General features: G+C 46.7%; 1 protein-coding gene across 1 annotated transcript; it reads left to right on the top strand.

Annotated features, from left to right (window-relative positions):
• Positions 1-758: 758 nt before the first annotated feature.
• Positions 759-4,402, top strand: LOC143773853 (uncharacterized). The gene is made up of 2 exons (XM_077261181.1): positions 759-1,665; positions 4,050-4,402. The coding sequence occupies exons 1-2, from the start codon at positions 925-927 to the stop codon at positions 4,062-4,064; spliced, it is 756 nt and encodes a 251-aa protein (XP_077117296.1). The 5' UTR covers positions 759-924; the 3' UTR covers positions 4,065-4,402.
• The last annotated feature ends 18,482 nt before the right edge of the window (positions 4,403-22,884 follow it).

Consider the following 22,884-nt stretch of genomic DNA (forward strand, 5'->3'; position numbering starts at 1 on the left):
TAACATATATTGCATAGTTCCACTATATGGTAAGATCCATTTACTATATTTAAAGAGACACACACCACATTTCATATTTTTATGAATCATACTTCTCTTTCAGCTTCTGGTATCTACACACCCTTATGGACACATGCTCTTATTCTGAGTTTTCAGCAAGCTTTCTACATTAGGTAAGACTTTCTACACTACCCTGACATACCCCATTTTTAGGTGATTTTACATTCCTTTACAGCCATTTATACACTATATTTAATTACAGACGTTTACCAATCTTGGAACACCAGGCCCATACACGATACCTCTTCCTGGTGACATACTTGGTCAGTATACCATTTTCCATCACGCTTTCACTCACATTTATTTTGTACTGTACACCGTACCATACAGTCTCTCATCACTACAGGGCGATTACTATTCCCAGACAGGTCCACTAGTAACCAGAACCTAGGACCTACTCCCTAAATAGAGATATCCTCCATCCTCAATATCCAAAGCAGTCGGGTATGTAAAAAGATGCTACTTACCTATTCCTCACCTCTCCTACCCTCCTATCCATCACTATTTGTCACATTAATTATGAGGTTTAACCTTATATGTTATGTTGGCTTATCGTGGTTTTGGACCACGTTTTGATTATGTTTGTATAATTATTGATATATTTGTAACGCAGTTTACTGAAGAAGGTCTATTGTCTGACCGAAACGTTTAATTTTGGACTGCCATCTGATTAAAAATCATCATCATAATTAATTTTGGACTGCCATCTGATTAAAAATCATCATCATAATTTACTAAGTTGAGTGCCAAGTTTCTTATCTATCATTTATCTACTGGTGTGGGAAACCTATCTTGTGCACCAATACAGTTGTGCCACGGTATACTTCACTATTGACTCTCCTTTTCGTGAGCACGCTGTTTAATATGTCATCACTGACATTTTCATACAACCCTGATGAAACTAATAATATACTCTCTAAGTTAAATCTCTCTAGTGATTTCCTCAAAATTCCCCCGAGAGAAACAAGAGGGAGGGATCTGGAGCGCGAACAGCGACGCCAGATCAATTTAGAACTCCACTGTGCTACGCTTACCGAATACCTGCGTGTAAAGAGAATACCAAGAGGACTCAGGGTCCCTCTTCGCCCGACTCTTTTCAGTGACTGTCCTGAGTTTTGCCTGAAATACGAGCAAATACTAAATAAATGCTCATTTGACTTAATGACTCTTACGGTAGAACACCTACAGGGAGCCATCGCTTCCAGTAAAGACACCATTAAAAATATTGAGACACAATTGTCTTCTTCTAGCACAACTGAAGAATTGGACACTTTGAAAACCAGGATTAAGACGGTCACTGACCAACATAGACGGGACACAGAAAATAGAAAGAGGATTAAGTTCCAAAGAGACTCGGACGATTACGAAAACAATCGGGTCTACCACTGGCAGGATAGATCCACTTTCCGCCCTAACACTACTAGGTCAGACTACCATTCCTCTAACGATCCTTCTACTTCAGGTTCCGACACTGACAGACGTGACAACCTCGGTGGACCAAGCAATTTTTTAGGCCAGAGAAGACGCCGACAGCAAAGAAGAAGAGGACCCGCAGGAGCCAACGGAAAAAGAGACACAGACTTCTACAGAGTGACTCGGTCTCAGGTAATCCACCACTAGTCATCAACATATCATCAAGAACTCTTAGTGTCGCTGAACATCACGTATTACAGAAGGGACTCTCTTTCTGTCCCTCATACAAATTTGACACCTTTAACATGGACATGGACTTACACCGATTTTACCGTCGTCTAAGATTGCTTGTACACTTCGAGTCCTCTGAGGCCCCACTTGCCTCCTTGTCAAACCCTGGGGGTCCCCTTATTTCCTCTCTGAGCTTAGGTCTACGTACCAAGAGTACTTATAGACCCCCCAAAGGTTCTCACGCTGTAGAGACCTTTATTGAATTTGTCGACCAGGCTTTTGGCAAACTCCGTCAGGACATTGAGACACACAAATTACATACCTCTCCTAACCTCAGCGCCCTTGACTTTCAAGCCCTACAGTCACTGCGCAACGACAATGACATAATAATCAAGCCGGCCGACAAGGGCGGGGCTATAGTTGTTATGAATAAGTCTGACTATACCAAAGAGATTTACCGACAACTGAATGATAGTAGTGTCTACCAACGACTGCCAACAGACCCCTCTACCACCATCAGGGGACAAATCGATGACACACTCATCCCGTATGTTGAGGAGGGTGTCATTGATGCCAAAACACGCGAATACCTAATCAAAACCCATCCAATCACACCGGTATTCTACGTACTACCTAAAGTACACAAAAATCTCGAAAATCCTCCAGGCCGCCCAATAGTGGCCTCCACAGAATCGATACTTTCCCCCCTTGCCATCTTCCTGGAAAAAATACTTACCCCTCTTATACGTAAATTACCATCCTTCCTGCTCGACACAGGTGACTTTTTACACCAACTACAGGGACTAACCTCCCTTCCAGGAGATCTGCTACTAGTCTCCTTCGACGTTAAGGACCTTTATACCTCGATTCCCCACTCACAAGGGATCCGTAGCGTTAAACATCTTCTTGATACTTCACAATTAAATCCACGCATCATTGACCTCTGTCTTGATCTACTGACTATAGTACTGACAAAAAAATTTTTTATGTTTGAAGACCAATTTTTTCTACAGACCAAAGGGACCGCCATGGGCTCAAATGTAGCCCCGCCCTATGCAAATAGCTACATGGCCCTGTTTGAAGAAGAAATCGTGTACCCTGACCCATTATTTCAGGCCCATTGCCCCTTCTGGAAACGTTACATCGATGACGTTTTTTGTCTATGGACTGGTACACCTCAAACCCTAGATCTTTTCTTCCATACACTTAATACGGCTTGGCCGGGTCTGACTTTCACCATTACGAGCAGCACACAACAGGTTAACTTTCTAGACACCTTGGTTATGAAGGATGAGCTGGGAGTTCTAAAAACCGACTTGTATACCAAACCCACTGATAGAAATAGTCTCCTACATTTTCAAAGCCAACACCCCATCGCCACCAAAAAATCAATTCCTCGGTCCCAGTTCAAGAGGATACAGAGAATCGTTACCGAACCCGAACAACTGAAAGTCAGAACAGATGAGATGTATTCCAAATTTAGGGAACGTGGATATCCCCCTGCCCTACTATCTGAGGCAATCAATCCTATAACTAATGTGCGCCCACCAGCCAATAAAAGAGTTCCATTTGTCCACATCTATCACCCGTATGTACATATTCTCCACCATACGATCAGACGCCACTGGAACATACTACGCACAGCACACCCGGGCATTCCTGAATTTCAGGAACATTTCTTACCATGCTACAAACGCCCTACTAATGTCCGTGACTCCCTGGTCAGAGCAGATTTTGGGGGTAATAGACAGGACACCTCACAACGATTTCTGAACAAACCCAAAAATGGCACTTTCCCGTGCCTGCACTGCAACCAGTGCAACAATGTCATCAGGGGAGACCATTTCTACCACCCTCATTCGGGCAGGAGATACAAGATAAAATGTTATTCCACCTGCGACACTACTTTTGTAGTCTATGCTATAAAATGCCCTTGCGGCCTTTTGTATATTGGGGAAACTACCCAACCTATCAAATCTCGCATCTCCAAACACAAGTCAACTATACGTTGCCAAAATATGCTATTACCACTCCCCCATCATTTCATCTCCAAGAGACACCATATATCACAACTCAAGTTTCAGGTCCTTGAGCATATCCCGGCCCCTAGACGGGGAGGAAACAGAATTGATCTCCTAAAAAAGAGGGAGGCATACTGGATTCATGAATTACAGACCTTAGCACCGAAAGGCTTGAATAGAGATTATGACCCCCTAGCTTTTATCTAATATACTTCATGCCAGTATTGGTTGGTGGTTTGATACGTATAACATGGTTCTCTCTCCAGGTTAAGATTATTATTTCTGTGATGTATGCGATTCTAATTTATTTATCTCTTTCTACAGAGTCGCCTTTACTGACAACTTCACGCAAGTCACCTCCTGACCCCTCCCCTCCCTTGGACTGTCCTATCCCATTGCCCCCTACCCGACTGCTCTACATCCATCCCCCCTAGGTATACAGTTCATTAATGATGGTCTAATATAATGTATTTTTTCCATTCATAATGGCATTAAAGAGGTCCTTTCCTGTATTATCTATGTATAGTGCTATTTTCCTGTCTACAACATTACCTAATAGGTTCCTAGTCCGTCGTTACTGTATACATAGCAATATAGACCAGCATCGCTCCTTTTTAGTCTGAGGCCACAACATCGGACATCCTATGCATACATAGCTAACTATATGCTTTGCACAATAACAGGTAGCCAGCACTACATTGGGCTGGACACCTTTATCCATGACAGTATCACTAGCCATGCCCACTAAATGTTCCCATACTAGGCGCACTGAGCTATCCTAACACCGCAGTGTAGCCAGTAACCATGACTACACTCAGCACAATCATACACCGGTAGTCGGCGCCGCTACGGACACACACTTCCGGCTCTGGGTGAGATACACATGGCTTTCACTGCGCTTGTTGTCAGTGTCCATGACAACAATCAGCGCTCGGGATTACCGGAAGTACGCGTCACTACCATGACGCACTTCCTCTATCGGACTTGCAGTCCGTCCCGCCCCCCGGCTACTTAAACGTGCCGGATCACACACATGCCATTCAACTAGCGGCGGATACCGCGTTGAGGCATTCCAGCTACACACCGCACATGGGTAAGTCCTTCCCCCACCTTTAGTGCTCACCTCACATCATATGCTTATGAGGTCATGTTACCTATACCCACACTATTACATTGCAGGCAACGTGGTCAATCCAATACGCCCGTTTCTGTTAGAGGCTTCTATATACCCTCAATAGTAAGTGAGCCTCTGTTTTTTAACTTCTATATGGTTTTCCATCTTGTCTCTATTCTACCATATAATGGCCACCAGGTCTTTTTACAGATCACAATACCTCTCCATTGAACCAATTGGCTCTTGCGGCTGTAACATATATTGCATAGTTCCACTATATGGTAAGATCCATTTACTATATTTAAAGAGACACACACCACATTTCATATTTTTATGAATCATACTTCTCTTTCAGCTTCTGGTATCTACACACCCTTATGGACACATGCTCTTATTCTGAGTTTTCAGCAAGCTTTCTACATTAGGTAAGACTTTCTACACTACCCTGACATACCCCATTTTTAGGTGATTTTACATTCCTTTACAGCCATTTATACACTATATTTAATTACAGACGTTTACCAATCTTGGAACACCAGGCCCATACACGATACCTCTTCCTGGTGACATACTTGGTCAGTATACCATTTTCCATCACGCTTTCACTCACATTTATTTTGTACTGTACACCGTACCATACAGTCTCTCATCACTACAGGGCGATTACTATTCCCAGACAGGTCCACTAGTAACCAGAACCTAGGACCTACTCCCTAAATAGAGATATCCTCCATCCTCAATATCCAAAGCAGTCGGGTATGTAAAAAGATGCTACTTACCTATTCCTCACCTCTCCTACCCTCCTATCCATCACTATTTGTCACATTAATTATGAGGTTTAACCTTATATGTTATGTTGGCTTATCGTGGTTTTGGACCACGTTTTGATTATGTTTGTATAATTATTGATATATTTGTAACGCAGTTTACTGAAGAAGGTCTATTGTCTGACCGAAACGTTTAATTTTGGACTGCCATCTGATTAAAAATCATCATCATAATTAATTTTGGACTGCCATCTGATTAAAAATCATCATCATAATTTACTAAGTTGAGTGCCAAGTTTCTTATCTATCATTTATCTACTGGTGTGGGAAACCTATCTTGTGCACCAATACAGTTGTGCCACGGTATACTTCACTATTGAGTTTTGGTTCAGTCTCCCAAAAAAAGTGAGATTCAAACTCTCACAAAGTGGATATACTTCAGTCCTGTTAATTTGTCGTATATCAGCCAGCCACTTTCTGCCACTTACATTGTGTTGTTTTATGCACAGGGCCTGAGTTTTGGTTCAGCCTCCCCCCAAAAAAAGGGAGATTTAAATTCTCAACAAGTTTATATACACCTTCTACCTTGTTTTACAGTACCATATAACGGTTGTTATTTAGGTTAGATTTTCCCAAAAAATAGGAAGTCTGGTGGAAGAGCCCATGGGCGGTGGTTGCCAGCTGGTACTGATGGTGGTGGTGGTGCATCTGGTGGTAGTGGTAAAAGCACAATAGCACCTAAGGCTGGAGGTGTTGAGCCAGCGTCATCCTCTGGTACTGCTGCATCGATTCAAAGTGACAGGAGACAGCATTTGTCCATTATGGTTATGAACTGCTTTTCCTCCCTTATCGATGTTCTCCTTCACAGGTCATTCCCCTTTGATTACTGGGCATCTAAAATAGACACCTGGCCTGAATTGGCAGAATATGCATTACAGGAGCTTGCTTGCCCTGCTGCTAGTGTGCTATCTGAAAGAGTCTTCAGTGCTGCTGGTTCAATACTGACCGAAAAAAGGACACGTCTGGCTAACCAAAATGTTGATGATCTAACCTTCATTAAAGTGAACCAATCATGGATTTCAAATTATTTTGCCCCACCTACCCCTGCTGACACGTAGCTTGCCTGAAAAATGTCTTGCTTTTGGCCTCCTTTTACTGACTTCTCCAATTCCTCCATTTGCAGCTGCTGAATGTCCACCATAGGCCATTTTTATACCTCCCTAAATGGGCTGACTCCCCCCACAGGGCCGTGGTCACCACTCGGCGCAAGCACCCGTGCGAGTGCCGTTTGCCTGGACAGGTGGGTGTGCCCACTCTTGGGTGACGGCACTGGCACAGGGTCCCTCATAGTACAAGTGTCTCTGATGGTGGTGGTGCACAACCAACGTCAGACACACCGTCGTAATATGAGGGGCCCTGTGCCAGTACCGCCGCCCGCGAGAGAGTGTTCCCCCCAGGTCGAACAATGCTCTACCACTTGCAATACTTACCTCTCCCTGCTCCACCACTGTGTAGTCTGTGCTGTTAAATCCATCAATGGCACTGCCAATACAAATTTGTTGAAATGATAGATGATAGTTAAAATATACAGGGGCCCTGGCCTCCATTTAGACCAGATAATACTTTGCGCCTACTACCACTGTCTGCTACTCAGCAGAGGAGCCAACCCCTGTACCTAGCTATGCCACTTGTTTATTTATGAACAATTTTTTGGCAGACATTTAGCCCACTTTATTATTTGGGCCTACTAACTTAGTCTGCTGCTCATTACAATTTTCCGACACTGAGCAAAGCAATGTCGCCTGTTTATTTATGAACAATTTTTGGCAGACATTTAGTCCACTTATTATTTGGGCCTACTAACTGTGTCTGCCACTCATTACAGTTTTCCTCCACTGAACAAAGCAATGCCGCCTGTTTAGTCCAGTTACCACATTTGAACTGCATTTAGCCTACTTTATTATTTGGGCCTACTAACTGTGTCTGCCACTCATTAGAGTTTTCCTCCTCTGAACAAAGCAATGCTGCCTGTTTAGTCCTGTTACCACATTTGAACTGCATTTAGCCTACTTTATTATTTGGGCCTACTAAATGTGTCTGCCACTCATTACAGTTTTCCACCACTGAACAAAGCAATGCCGCCTGTTTAGTCCTGTTACCAATTTTGAACTGCATTTAGCCTACTTTATTATTTGGGCCTATATCTGTGTTTCCTCCTCATGCTGCCCATTGCCCAGCCACTGCTAGATGAGTCTGCTGGTACATTGACCCAGAGCACTACATTCCCTTTGCACTCTACACAGCCAGAATCTGACCCTGCTGAAAGTCAGGTTCCCCTTCCCACATACTATACCACCATACACGGGGACAAAGAGGAAGGTGCAGATGAAAGTGAAGGTTCCTTCATCAGGTGGGGGGGCATACTCATTGGCGACGTCACTGGCACAGGGCCCCTCATAGTACGCAAAAGTGTCTCTGCCAGTGGGAGGCGCCACCCACAGTCAAACACACCGCCGTACTATGAGGGGCCCTGTTGCTAGTGCCAACAAGTGCCCCCCCCTGCTTGCTCAGGATCACATCACTTGCAAAGTTGAAATACTTACCTCTCCCTGCTCCACCGCCGTGGCGTATTCCGCGTTTCCTGGGCCCACGAAAATCTTGAGCCAGCCCTACCCCCACAACTTTAGCCAAATGACCCCCAGTTTTTAATGCCTAATTATTATTATAAAGTAAATTAAGATTGACAAGCTTCAGAAACAAGAATGGATGTTTTTGGCATTAAAATGGGCACTGCAGGTGTTTTCCTGTCCTCCACTCACTGCCGACTTTGATTCCCCATTGACTTGCATTGGGTTTCGTGTTTCAGTAGGCCCCCGACTTTTCGCAATAATCGGCCGATTTCACACGACCCGACTTTTCACAAAGTCGGGTTTCGCGAAACCCGACTTGATCCGAAAAAAGTAAAAGTTGCTCAACTCTAATGGAGATACATCTGGTTCATTTTTTCACTTTTGTTTTTTCCTCTCCTTCTTCCAGGAGAAATATGTTAAATTTTACCATGTGATATGCTGAAAAATAGGAGCTCGAGAGCTCAACCTCAGCTGTGGATATTTCCGCAGTTGCTGTACAGGCTGCTAGCGTGGCTGCAGCAGCCTTGTCCACTGCCACCCCTGTTCCAACATTTTCGCGCCTCTCGCTCCCAGAAAAATTTTCTGGAGAAAGCAGATCTTGTAGGGGATTCGTGAGTCAGTGCTCTATTCACCTTGCGCTTCTGGCTGCACGTTTTCCCACAGAGCGGGCTAAGGTGGGATTTATTGTGTCCCTCTTGTCGGACAGGGCGTTGGAATGGGCTATGCCGCTGTGGGAGCGTGGCGATCATGTGGTGCAGAGTGCTTTGTTATTTCTGAGCACTCTGAAACAGGTCTTCCTAGGACCTCAAGTCACCCATGATACGGCGCTCCAACTGTTGGCATTAACTCAGGGTGAGTCCTTGGTCAGCCAATTTGCCATCCGTTTCCGAACTGTAGCGTCAGAGCTGGAGTGATCGGATAAAGCCCTTATCCCCATATTCTGGAGGTGGCTGGCTGATCACGTTAAGGACGCTCTGGCCACTAGGGAGATTCCAGCCACACAGGAGGAGTTAATAACTGTCTCTACCCGTATTGACCTCCGTTTTTATGAGTGGAGGTTAGAGCGAGCCCAGTGTAGGCAGAGGTTTCGGCTTGCTCCCACCTTCGCCAGACCTCTGGAATCTCCGGTCCTGGTTCTTGAGTCACATGAGGCCAGGGAGGTGTCACGAGCGGATTCTAAGTCCCGGACCGCTTGGGCATCCAAGGTCTGTCATCTTTGCCAGCAGTCTGGACATCTTGCCACCAGATGTTCCCAGCAGTCGAGGAGACGTCGGCCTCTAGTGGTAGTCGGTGGAGGTACTCTAGATACGGCGACGTTTGCCTCAAAATTGTTCTTTAAGGGGACAATTATTGTTGGCTCATCTTCCCACTCAGTAGAGCTCTGCGTGGATTCTGGGGCGGAGGGCAATTTCATGTCTTCCGCCTTTGCCCAATGTCACGCAATACCCCTGGTTATGCTAGCGCAACCAGTTACAGTTCGAGTGGTGAATGGGTCGACACTGCCTTCACAGATAACTCACCAGACCATTCCTTTTACTCTGCCATGTCGCCATCCCTTCAGGAGACAATATCTCTGCTCGTCATACCTGAGGGTATTGATGAGGTCCTGTTGGGGATACCTTGGTTACGGTACCACTCTCCACATATCGTGTGGTCTTCTGGCAGAATTTTGGGATGAGGTGAGTCTTGTGAAGGTAGGTGCCAAAGGGAGTGCGTTCAGGTTGCTACTACAGAGGTACCCACAGATCTATCCTCTCTCCCCAAAAAATACTTGTCTCATGCGGACATGTTCTCCAAAAAAACGACAGAGACCCTTCCGCCTCACCGCCCCTATGACTGTCCTATTGATCTCTTGCCTGGTGCTGAGCCTCCCCGGGGTCAAGTTTATCCGTTATCTCTCCCGGAGACAGAGGCAATGTCTCAGTACATCCAAGAAAATCTGGCAGGAGGGTTCATCAGGAAGTCAGTGTCACCTGCTGGGGCTGGGTTCTTCTTTGTTCAAAAGAAGAATGGGGAACTGCGTCCATGTATAGACTACAGGGGTCTTAACGCCATCACCGTTAAGAACAAATACCCATTACTCCTGATATCTGAGCTTTTTGATAGGCTACGGGGAGCAAGGGTATTTACAAAATTAGATCTGCGGGGTGCTTCCAACCTGATTCGCATCCGTGAGGGGGAAGAATGGAAGACGGCTTTTAACACCAGGGATGGGCACTATGAGTATTTGGTGATGACCTTCGGGGTCTGTAATGCCCCAGCCGTTTTCCAAGACTTCATGAACGACATCTTCCGAAATATGCTCGCCACCTCGGTTGTAGTCTATCTGGATGATATTCTCATCTACTCTCCAGATATCAACTCCCATTGGAGAGATGTTCGCAAAGTCTTTGACCTCTTACGGGCAAACTCCCTCTACGCCAAGTTGGAGAAGTGTGTTTGAGCAGGAGTCCTTGCCATTTCTTGGTTATGTCATCTCTGCCCAGGGTTTGGCTATGGATCCTGCCAAGCTACAAGCTGTGATGGACTGGCAGGAACCCCATTCTCTTAAAGCGGTACAGCGCTTTATGGGGTTCATTAACTACTATCGACAGTTCTTTCCACACTTCTCAACGTTGGTAGCTCCCTTGGTTGCCCTTACCAAGAAGGGAGCAAATCCCAAGTTGTGGTCTGAAGAGGTCTCCAAGGCCTTTAATTCCGTAAAGTCACACTTCGCTAGCGCTCCCATTCTACATCGCCCCGAGGTAGACAAACCCTTTATCATGGAGGTGGATGCCTCATCTGTTGGTGCTGGAGCAGTCCTCTTCCAAAAAGATGCTCAAGGTCGGAAGCATCCTTGCTTCTTCTTTTCAAAGACCTTCTAACCAGCAGAGAGGAATTATTCCATCGGGGACAGGGAGTTGCTGGCCATGAAGTTGGCCTTCTCGGAGTGGAGACATCTCTTGGAGGGAGCTCATTTTCCTTTCCAAGTCTTCACAGACCATAAAAATTTGGTGTATCTGCAGACTGCCCAGCAATTAAATTCTCACCAGGCTAGATGGTCCTTGTTCTTCTCCCGGTTCCATTTCACCCTCCATTTTCTCTCTGGGGAGAAGAACATTCGTGCCAACGCTCTCTCTCGCTCCGTTGTGTCATCTGTAGAGGAGGAAGAGGAGCCTCAGCTTATTGTCCCCACTGAGAGCCTGAGAACCATAGCTCCGGTTTTGCTAGAGTCTGTGCCTCCGGGCAAGACTTTTGTACCATCCAATTTGTGTCCGGAGGTTCTCTCGTGGGCTCATTCGTCCAGGGTGGGTTGACATTTTGGGACAAAAAGGACATCTGAGCTGTTGGCGAGGACGTATTGGTGGCCACATATGGTCCGTGATGTCAGGGATTATATTCTGGAGTTTGTCTCCTGTGCCAAAAATAAGTCTCCTCGACAATGGCCAGCTGGGTTCCTCTATCCATTCCCGGTGGCAGACAGGCCCTAAGAGATGGTTGGGATGGACTTTGTGGTGGGTTTGCCCAAGTCTCGGGGCTGTACCATCATTTGGGTTATCACCGGTCACTTCTCCAAAATGGTGCATTTGGTGCTGCTTCTGCGGTTACCTTCAGCACGGGCCTTGGCAGCGTTGTTCATAAAGCACATCTTTCACATACACGGTATGCCAGACAAGATTGTCAGTGACCGGGGTCCCCAGTTTGCATCTCGGTTCTGGAGAGAGCTTTGTCGTCTTCTCAGCATTGAGTTAAATCTCTCTTCCGCATATCATCCCGAGACGAATGGAATGGTAGAGAGGGCCAATCAGACCTTGGTCACATATCTGCGACATTTTGTCTCAGCCAGGCAGGATGACTGGGCATCCTTGTTACCATGGGCAGAGTTTGCGCTGAACAATGCGGTTGCCGACTCCACTGGACAAACCCCATTCCTCCTCAACTATGCTCAGCATCCTCAGCGTACCTGTGCCTATGCCCATGTCTTCTGCCGACTCCAGGGTGGCAGACTGGGCTGTGGAAGCACGGGATATTTGGGACCGCACTCAGGATGCCATTCAGGCCTCCAAGGAGAGAATGAGGTCCAACGCCAATGCACATCGGCGCCCCGCTCCGACTTTTGCCCCTGGCGACTTAGTGTGGCTTTCCGCCCGTAACATCAGGCTGCGAGTTGAGTCCACTAAGTTTGCGCCTTGCTATTGGGCCCTTTCAAGGTCCTCGAACAGGTTAACCCTGTCGTCTATCGTTTAGCCCTTCCACTATGCCTGGGTATCACCGACACCTTTCATGTGTCCCTCTTGAAACCTGTATACATGTCCCGGTTTTAAGAGTCATCTGCCGGGACATCGGATTTGTCTACGGATGATTATGAGGTGAACGCTATTTTGGGGTGCAAGGTGGTTTGTGGCAAAACATTTTATTTGGTGGCCTGGAAGGGTTACGGTCCTGAGGATAGGTCCTGGGAGCCTGCTGAGCGCGTTCAGGATCCGCAGATCATTGCTGCCTTTGAGCATAGGGGGGCCCTAGGAGGGGGGGTAATTTTAGGGGTCGAGTTCACATCTCTGCACAGGGGGAATCTTGGGCCATCTCCGCTGCAGTCTCCCATTCTTCTCCTGCCGCAGTGGAGTCTGCTCAGCGGTCCCAGCATCTTGCTCAGTCTGACTCTGTACAGAGAGTTGCTGCTGCTTTTCCTGCTTCTGCCATTGAAGTCAGTGCTAGGCAGCAGCGAGTGGACGCTTCTGGGACTCAGTCCTGCTTTTCTCGTTCTGAGCATGCCCAGAGTAAGATCTCTCAGTGGAGATCGAGGGTCACATGATCAGACACTGCAGCTAAGGTCCTGTAGGTGCTCACGCTCTGTGGCAGCCTCTCATTGGTCCTTCTTGGAAGGTCCTGTATGTGCTGCAACTATTTAAGGCTCGCATGGCCGCATAGCCATGCGCTAGTATTGCTTTCATTTATGTACTTTGCGCCAGTGTGTGTTATGGACCTGGTGGTTAGGAGCACCTGGAATGACCTGATGGTTAAACCAAGAGACAAGACAAGACAAACTCTGGGAAGTGGGATCTCTGCTGACCGCAAACCCTAATCCTATCACACACACTAGAAATAGCCGTGGAGCGTACCTAACTCTCCCTAGACGCCTCTTCACAGCCTAAGAGCCAACTACCCCTAAAGATAGGAAATAAAGCCTTACCTTGCCTCAGAAAAATTCCCCAAAGGAAAAGGCAGCCCCCCACAAATATTGACTGTGAGTTAAGAGGAAAGTCACAAACACAGAAATGAAACAGGTTTTAGCAAAGGAGGCCAGTCTTCACTAAATAGCAGAGGATAGTAAAGGGATCTATGCGGTCAGCACAAAAACTACAAAAAAAACACGCAGAGTGTGCAAAAAGACCCCCGCACCAACTCACGGTGTGGAGATGCCACTCTGCACCCCAGAGCTTCCAGCTAGCAAGGCAATATCATGATAGCAAGCTGGACTAGAACTTAGCAAGTACTAAAAAATATATTCAGTACACAATGAACAACAAATGAACTAGCAGGGACTTAGCTTCTGCTGGAGTAGACAGGTCATCAGAAAGATCCTAGAGAGATCTGAACCAGTACTGAGACATTGACAGCTGGCATAGAGTAACGATCTGAGTGGAGTTAAATAGAGAAGCCAGCCTGGCAATAAACGAGGACAGCTGAGGAAGGAAACTCAAGAACCAGCAGTTCCACTCACCGCCACCAGAGGGAGTTCATGGACAGAACTCGCCGAAGTACCATTCATGACCACAGAAGGGAGTTCGAGAACGGAATTCACAACAGTACCCCCCCTTGAAGAGGGGTCACCGAACCCTCACCAGAGCCCCCAGGCCGATCAGGATGAGCCAAATGAAAGGCACGAACCAAATCGGCAGCATGGACATCGGAGACAACAACCCAGGAATTATCCTCCTGACCATAGCCCTTCCATTTGACCAGGTACTGAAGTTTCCATCTCGAAATACGAGAATCTAAAATCTTCTCCACCACATACTCCAACTCCCCCTCGACCAACACCGGAGCAGGAGGGTCAACGGAGGGAACCATAGGCGCCACATATCTCCGCAACAACGACCTATGGAACACATTATGGATGGCAAAAGAAGCCGGAAGGGCCAAACGAAATGACACAGGATTGAGAATTTCCGAAATCTTATAAGGACCAATGAAACGAGGCTTAAACTTAGGAGAAGAAACCTTCATAGGAACATAACGAGACGACAACCAAACCAAATCCCCAACACGAAGTCGGGGACCAACACAGCGACGGCGGTTAGAGAAACGTTGAGCCTTCCAATGTCAAATTGTCCACTACTTGAGTCCAAATTTGCTGCAACCTGTCCACCACAGAATCCACACCAGGACAGTCCGAAGACTCAACCTGCCCTGAAGAAAAACGAGGATGAAAACCAGAATTACAAATAAAAGGCGAAACCAAAGTAGCCGAACTGGCCCGATTATTAAGGGCGAACTCAGCCAATGGCAAGAAGGTCACCCAATCATCCTGATCAGCAGAAACAAAGCATCTCAGACAGGTCTCCAAAGTCTGATTGGTTCGTTCCGTTTGGCCATTTGTCTGAGGATGGAAAGCCGAAGAAAAAGACAAATCAATGCCCATCTTAGCACAAAAGGACCGCCAAAACCTTGAAACAAACTGGGAACCTCTGTCCGACACGATGTTCTCCGGAATGCCATGCAAACGAACCACATGCTGGAAAAATAATGGAACCAAATCGGAGGAAGAAGGTAATTTAGGTAAGGGTACCAAATGGACCATCTTAGAGAAGAAATCACAAACAACCCAGATGACCGACATCTGAGACAGGGAGATCTGAAATAATATCCATGGAAACATGCGTCCAGGGCCTTTTCGGGACTGGCAAGGGCAAAAGTAACCCACTGGCACGAGAACAGCAGGGCTTGGCCCGAGCACAAGTCCCACAGGACTGCACAAAAGAACGCACATCCCGTGACAAGGAAGGCCACCAAAAGGACCTAGCCACCAAATCTCTGGTACCAAAAATCCCAGGATGACCAGCCAATACCGAACAATGAACCTCAGAGATAACTCTACTAGTCCATCTATCAGGGACAAACAGTTTCTCTGCTGGACAATGGTCAGGTCTATCAGCCTGAAACTCCTGCAGCACCCACCGCAAATCAGGGGAGATGGCAGACAGAATTACCCCCTCTTTAAGAATACCAGCCGGCTCAGGAACTCCCGGAGAATCAGGCACAAAACTCCTTGAAAGGGCATCAGCCTTCACATTCTTAGAACCCGGAAGGTAGGAAACCACAAAATCGAAACGGGAGAAAAACAGCGACCATCGAGCCTGTCTAGGATTCAACCGCTTGGCAGACTCGAGATAAGTCAGATTCTTGTGATCCGTTAAGACCACCATGCGATGCTTCGCTCCCTCAAGCCAATGTCACCACTCTTCGAATGCCCACTTCATAGCCAACAACTCCCGATTGCCGACATCATAATTACGCTCAGACGGCGAAAACTTTCTAGAAAAGAAAGCACATGGCTTCATCACAGAGCCATCAGAACTTCTTTGGGACAAAACAGCCCCTGCTCCAATCTCAGAAGCATCAACCTCGACCTGAAAAGGGAGCGAAACATCTGGCTGACACAACACAGGGGCCGAAGAGAAACGACGTTTCAACTCCTGAAAAGCCTCAACGGCCGCAGAGGACCAATTCACCACATCAGCACCTTTATTGGTCAAATCAGTCAACGGTTTAACAACACTAGAAAAATTAGCGATGAAGCGACTGTAAAAATTAGCAAAGCCCAGGAACTTCTGAAGGCTCTTCACAGATGTAGGCTGAGTCCAATCATAAATGGCCTGAACTTTAACAGGATCCATCTCGATAGTAGAAGGGGAAAAAAATGAAGCCCAAAAAGGAAACCTTCTGAACTCCGAAGAGATATTTAGACCCCTTCACAAACAAAGAATTAGCACGAAGGACCTGGAACACCATTCTGACCTGCTTCACATGAGACTCCCAATCATCCGAAAAGACCAAAATATCATCCAAATATACAATCATAAATCTATCCAGATACTTTCGGAAGATGTCATGCATAAAGGACTGAAACACAGACGGAGCATTAGAAAGCCCGAATGGCATCACCAGGTACTCAAAATGGCCCTCGGGCGTATTAAATGCTGTTTTCCATTTGTCGCCCTGTTTAATATGCACAAGATTATATGCCCCTCGAAGATCTATCTTGGTGAACCAACTAGCCCCCTTAATCCGAGCAAACAAATCAGACAGTAGAGGCAAAGGGTACTGAAATTTGACAGTGATTTTATTGAGAAGGCAGTAATCTATACAAGGTCTCAGAGAACCATCCTTCTTGGCCACAAAAAAGAACCCTGCTCCCAACGGTGACGACGACGGGCGAATATGCCCTTTCTCCAAGGACTCCTTTATATAACTCCGCATAGCGGCGTGTTCTGGCACAGATAAATTGAAAAGTCGGCCCTTAGGAAATTTACTACCAGGAATCAAATTAATAGCACAATCACAATCCCTATGAGGAGGTAGGACACTGGATTTGGGCTCATCAAATACATCCCGGTAATCCGACAAAAACTCAGGGACTTCAGAAGGAGTGGAAGAAGAAATTGACAACAAAGGAACATCACCATGTACCCCTTGACAACCCCAACTGGACACAGACATTGATTTCCAATCCAACACTGGATTATGGACCTGTAGCCATGGCAAACCCAACACGACCACATCATGCAAATTATGCAACACCAATAAGCGAATATCTTCCTGATGTGCAGGAGCCATGCACATGGTCAACTGAGTCCAGTACTGAGGTTTATTTCTGGCCAAAGGCGTAGCATCAATTCCCCTTAATGGAATAGGATACTGAAAGGGCTCCAAGAAAAAACCACAGCGCCTTGCAAACTCCAAGTCCATCAAATTCAGGGCAGCGCCTGAATCCACAAATGCCATAACAGAGTAGGATGACAATGAGCAAATCAGAGTAACGGACAAAAGAAATTTAGGCTGTACAGTACCAATGGTGACTGACCTAGCGAACCGCTTAGTGCGCTTAGGACAATCAGAGATAGCATGAGTAGAGTCACCACAGTAAAAACACAGCCCATTCTGATGTCTGTGTTCTTGCCGTTCAGCTCTGGTCAAAGTCTTATCACATTGCATAGGTTCAGGCCTCTGCTCAGAGGATTCCGCCAAATGGTGCACAACTTTGCGCTCACGCAAGCGCCAATCGATCTGAATAGCCAAGGACATTGATTCATTCAGACCAGCAGGCGTGGGGAACCCCACCATAACTTCCTTAAGGGCTTCAGAAAGACCCTTTCTGAAAATTGCTGCCAGGGCACACTCATTCCATTGAGTAAGCACAGACCACTTTCGAAACTTCTGGCAGTAAACCTCAGCTTCATCCTGACCCTGACACAAAGCCAGCAAGAGTTTCTCTGCCTGATCCACAGAATTAGGCTCGTCATAAAGCAATCCAAGCGCCAGAAAAAACGCATCTACATTAACAATGCAGGATCTCCTGGCGCAAGGGAGAATGCCCAGTCTTGAGTGTCGCCACGTAACAAAGAAATAATGATTTTTACTTGCTGAATGGGGTTACCAGAGGAGCGGGGTTTCAAAGCAAGAAACAGTCTACAATTATTTTTGAAATTCAGAAACTTAGATCTATCCCCAGAAAACAAATCAGGAATTGGAATTCTAGGCTCTAACATCGGATTCTGAACTACATAATCTTGAATGCTTTGTACCCTTGCAGTGAGTTGATCCACACAAGAGGACAGACCTTGAATGTCCATATCTACACCTGAGTCCTGAACCACCCAGAGGTTAAGGGGAAAAGAAAGACAAAACACACTGCAGAGAAAAAAAAATGGTCTCAGAAGTTCTCTTATCCCTCTATTGAGATGCATTAACACTTTGAAGGCCAGCTGTACTGTTATGGACCTGGTGGTTAGGAGCACCTGGAATGACCTGATGGTTAAACCAAGAGACAGGACAAGCTCTGGGAAGTGGGATCTCTGCTGACCGCAAACCCTAATCCTATCACACACACTAGAAATAACCATGGAGCGTACCTAACTCTCCCTAGACGCCTCTTCACAGCCTAAGAGCCAACTACCCCTAAAGATAGGAAATAAAGCCTTACCTTGCCTCAGAGAAATTCCCCAAAGGAAAATGCAGCCCCCCACAAATATTGACTGTGAGTTAAGAGGAAAGTCACCGCTGTGCTGTTCTTTACGGCCGGCACTGGCACAGTCAGTGCGGGAAGCTGACGGCGGGGGACGTGACAGACACCGGAATGTAAGTATGTAGTGTTTTTTTTTTTTTTACATTTACAATGGTAACCAGGGTAAACACCGGGTTACCAAGCGCGGCCCTGCGCTTAGTAACCCGATGTTTACTGTTATGTTCCCAATGGCAGGGAATTAAACACATAACACGGGCAAAAACAGGACGAGCTCTAGGGTGATGGAACCTGAGCTGACCGCGATCCTGAACCTCAACACTCAACTAACAGCAGCCGGGGAACGTTCCTGGGGGGACTCTAGACGTCTCGCGCCAGCCGGAGATCTAGCTACCCCTATCAGAAGAATCACAGACCTATCTTGCCTCCAGAGAAATATTCCCACAGAAATAGCAGCCCCCCACATATAATGACGGTGAAATGAGAGGAAGGCACAAACGTAGTTATGAAAACAGATTCAGCAAAATGAGGCCCGCTTAAGCTAGATAGCAGAGGATACAAAAGGTGAACTGCGCGGTCAGCTTAAAACCCTTCAAAATACCATCCTGAAATTACTTGAACTCATGTGCCAACTCATGGTACATGAGTGGTAATTTCAGCCCACTAGAGCAACCAGCAGCTGAGAATTACATATCTGCAAGCTGGACTAAAAACATGAAAGCCAACATGAAACAGGGAAATCCAGACTTAGCTTGTCTTGAAGGCCTAGGAGCAGGTAGCAAAGGTAACAGAGACACACTGATACATTGATAGCCGGCAAGGGAATGACAGGAAAGCCAGGTTAAATAGGAAACACCCAGCCTCTGATGGACAGGTGGAAACCAGAGACCGCAACCCACCAAAGTCACCCAGTACCAGTTGTAACCACCAGAGGGAGCCCAAAAACAGAATCCACAACAGTTTACCCTGGTTACCCGGGGACTTCGGCATCGTTGGTCGCTGGAGAGCTGTCTGTGTGACAGCTCTCCAGCGACCACACAACGACTTACCAACGATCACGGCCAGGTCGTATCGCTGGTCGTGATAGTTGGTAAATCGTTTAGTGTAACGGTACCTTAAGTGAAGGTAGCGGGATTAGAACCCGACAGAAAAATAAAATATGAAAGAGAAAGCATTGGTGAAGAGGTGGAGGAAGCAATAACTTGAAAACAAAAGGGACATGGACAGGACAAAAGAAGAGTCAGTTGGTAAGGAGAGAATGCAGAGCTACAGGTGGCTAACCTGGGAGGAGGCTGAATTGATAGAAGTGTAAATGGGGAGTGTGTGTTCAAACTACCAAACAGGCAATTACATCTTGGATGCAAGATTGCATTTGAAGTATCCATTGAGAAATAAGTTTTGCTAAAGTTGTATGTAGGAATAAGGAAAATAGTGGTGTGGAATAAAAAGGATAACGATGAAGTTGTGATTTGTCACACCACATCAAAGGTGTAATTGAGGAATAGGAAAAAATAATCAATCAAGATATTGTGAGTGGTCTAGTTTAAAATAAGTAAATGATGCAGAAAGTATAATATACAGTGCCTTGCAAACGTTTTAGGCCCCCTGGAACTTTTCAAACTTTTCCCACATATCATGCTTCAAACATAAGGATAACAAATGTATATTGTTGGTGAAGAATCAACAACAAGTGGAACACAATTGTGAAGTTGAGCAAAATTTCTTGGTTATTTTACATTTTTGTGGAAATTCAAAAACTGAAAAGTGGGGCGCTTAATATTATTTGTCCCCTTTCTTTCAGTGCAGCAAACTCACTCCAGAAGATCATTGTGGATCTCTGAATGATCCAATGTTGTCCTAAATGCCTAATGATGATAAATATAATCCACCTGTGTGTTGTCAAGTCTCCGTATAAATGCACCTGCTCTGTAATAGTCTCAGGGTTCTATTTGAAGCACAGAGAGCATCATGAAGACCAAGGAGTACAACAGGCAGAACGGGAAACCACTGGGTAAATCTGACAGGGAGAAGGACTTGGGGATCCTAGTTAATGATAAACTTACCTGGAGCAGCCAGTGCCAGGCAGCAGCTGCCAAGGCAAACAGGATCATAGGGTGCATTAAAAGAGGTCTGGATACACATGATGAGAGCATTATACTGCCTCTGTACAAATCCCTAGTTAGACCGCACATGGAGTACTGTGTCCAGTTTTGGGCACCGGTGCTCAGGAAGGATATAATGGAACTAGAGAGAGTACAAAGGAGGGCAACAAAATTAATAAAGGGGATGGGAGAACTACAATACCCAGATAGATTAGCAAAATTAGGATTATTTAGTCTAGAAAAAAGACGACTGAGGGGCGATCTAATAACCATGTATAAGTATATAAGGGGACAATACAAATATCTCGCTGAGGATCTGTTTATACCAAGGAAGGTGAAGGGCACAAGGGGGCATTCTTTGCGTCTGGAGGAGAGAAGGTTTTTCCACCAACATAGAAGAGGATTCTTTACTGTTAGGGCAGTGAGAATCTGGAATTGCTTGCCTGAGGAGGTGGTGATGGCGAACTCAGTCGAGGGGTTCAAGAGAGGTCTGGATGTCTTCCTGGAGCAGACCAATATTGTATCCTACAATTATTAGGTTCTGTAGAAGGACGTAGATCTGGGGATTTATTATGATGGAATATAGGCTGAACTGGATGGACAAATGTCTTTTTTCAGCCTTACTAACTATGTTACTATGTTACTATGTTACTATGTGATACTGTTGTGGAGAAGAGTAACCCCTTAACGACCGCCGATACGCCTTTTAACGGCGGCCGCTAAGGGTACATAAACCACAGCGCCGTTAATTAACGGCGCTGTGGAAAAAGTGAATAGCGCCCCCTAGAGTCGGATTTTCTCTGGGGTCTCAGTTGCCGAGGGTAGCCGAGACCCCAGAGAACATGATTCGGGGGGGTTTTACCGACCCCCGAGTTGCGATCGCCGGTAATTAACCGTTTACCGGCGGTCGCAACAACAACAAAAAACAGCGATTTGCCATTTAATTTCTCTGTCCTCCGATGTGATCGCACATCGGAGGACAGAGAAATAGGGTCCCCGATGGCCTCCGATAGCCCCCCCAATACTCACTTATCTCCCCCGGTGCTACTCGTGGCTCCCGATGGGCGCCACCATCTTTTTTCCCGGAAGATCTTTGGGGTCTCGGCTGCCGGGGGTAGCCGAGACCCCAAAGAACATGATCGGGGTCGGTTTGCACCGACCCCTGTTTTGCGATCGCCGGTAATTAACAGTTTACCGGCGACCGCAAAAAAAAAAAAAAAAAAGCGATCTGTAATTCTCTGTCCTCTGATGTGATCGCACATCAGAGGACAGAGAAATAGGGGGATTCGGGGACCCTATCATACTCACCCGGTGTCCCTGGGTCCTCGTCCGTCTCCTCCTGCCGGCCGGCTTTTTCCTCATGGCGGGCGCATGCGCAGTGCGCCTGCCATCTGCTGCCATCTGCCGGCCGGCAGGAGAGACGAGTTGGGGCTAAAATTAGGGTTAGGGTTAGGGCTAGGGTTAGGGTTAGGGTTAGGGCTAGGGTTAGGGTTAGGGCTAGGGTTAGGGTTAGGGTTAGGGCTAGGGTTAGGGTTAGGGTTAGGGTTGGGGCTAAATTTAGGGTTACGGTTAGGGCTAGGGTTAGGGTTAGGGTTAGGCTACTTTCACACTAGCGTTTTTTGGCTTCTGTCGCAATGCGTCGTTGGAGAAAAAACGCATCCTGCAAAAGTGCTTGCAGGATGCGTTTTTTCTCCATTGGCTTGCATTAGCGACGCATTGCGACGGATTGCCACACGTCGCATCCGTCGTGTGACGGATGCGTCGTGCTTTGGCGGACCGTCGGCACAAAAAAAGCTACATGTAACTTTTTTGTGTGACGTGTCCGCCATTTCCGACCGCGCATGCGCGGCCAGAACTCCGCCTCCGCCTCCCCGCACCTCACAATGGGGCAGCGGATGCGTTGAAAAAAACAGCATCCGCTGCACCCGTTGTGCGGCGCTTACAATGCTAGCGTCGGTGCATCGGCCCGACACACTGCGATGGGCCGAGTACGACGCTAGTGTGAAAGTAGCCTTAGGCTTCTTTCACACTTGCATCGGTACGGGGCGGTCGCAATGCGTCGGCCCGACGTACCGACGCACGTTGTGAAAATTGTGCACAACGTGGGCAGCGGATGCAGTTTTTCAAAGCATCCGCTGCCCAGTCTATGTCCTGGGGAGGAGGGGGCAGAGTTACGGCCACGCATGCGCAGAAATGGCGGACGCAACGTACAAAAAAAAGGTTACATTGAACTTTTTTGTGACGACGGGGCTAAAGTTATGGTTAGGGTTGGGGCTAAAGTTAGGGTTAGAGTTGGGATTAGGGTTAGGGTTTGGATTAGGGTT

Source organism: Ranitomeya variabilis, chromosome 5 (assembly GCF_051348905.1).
Source record: "Ranitomeya variabilis isolate aRanVar5 chromosome 5, aRanVar5.hap1, whole genome shotgun sequence".
In the NCBI taxonomy this organism is placed as follows: Eukaryota; Metazoa; Chordata; class Amphibia; order Anura; family Dendrobatidae; genus Ranitomeya; species Ranitomeya variabilis.

Excerpts from the sequence above, each read along its gene's own strand:
- LOC143773853 (XM_077261181.1), top strand. The coding sequence starts at position 925 with ATGTCATCACTGACATTTTCATACAACCCTGATGAAACTAATAATATA.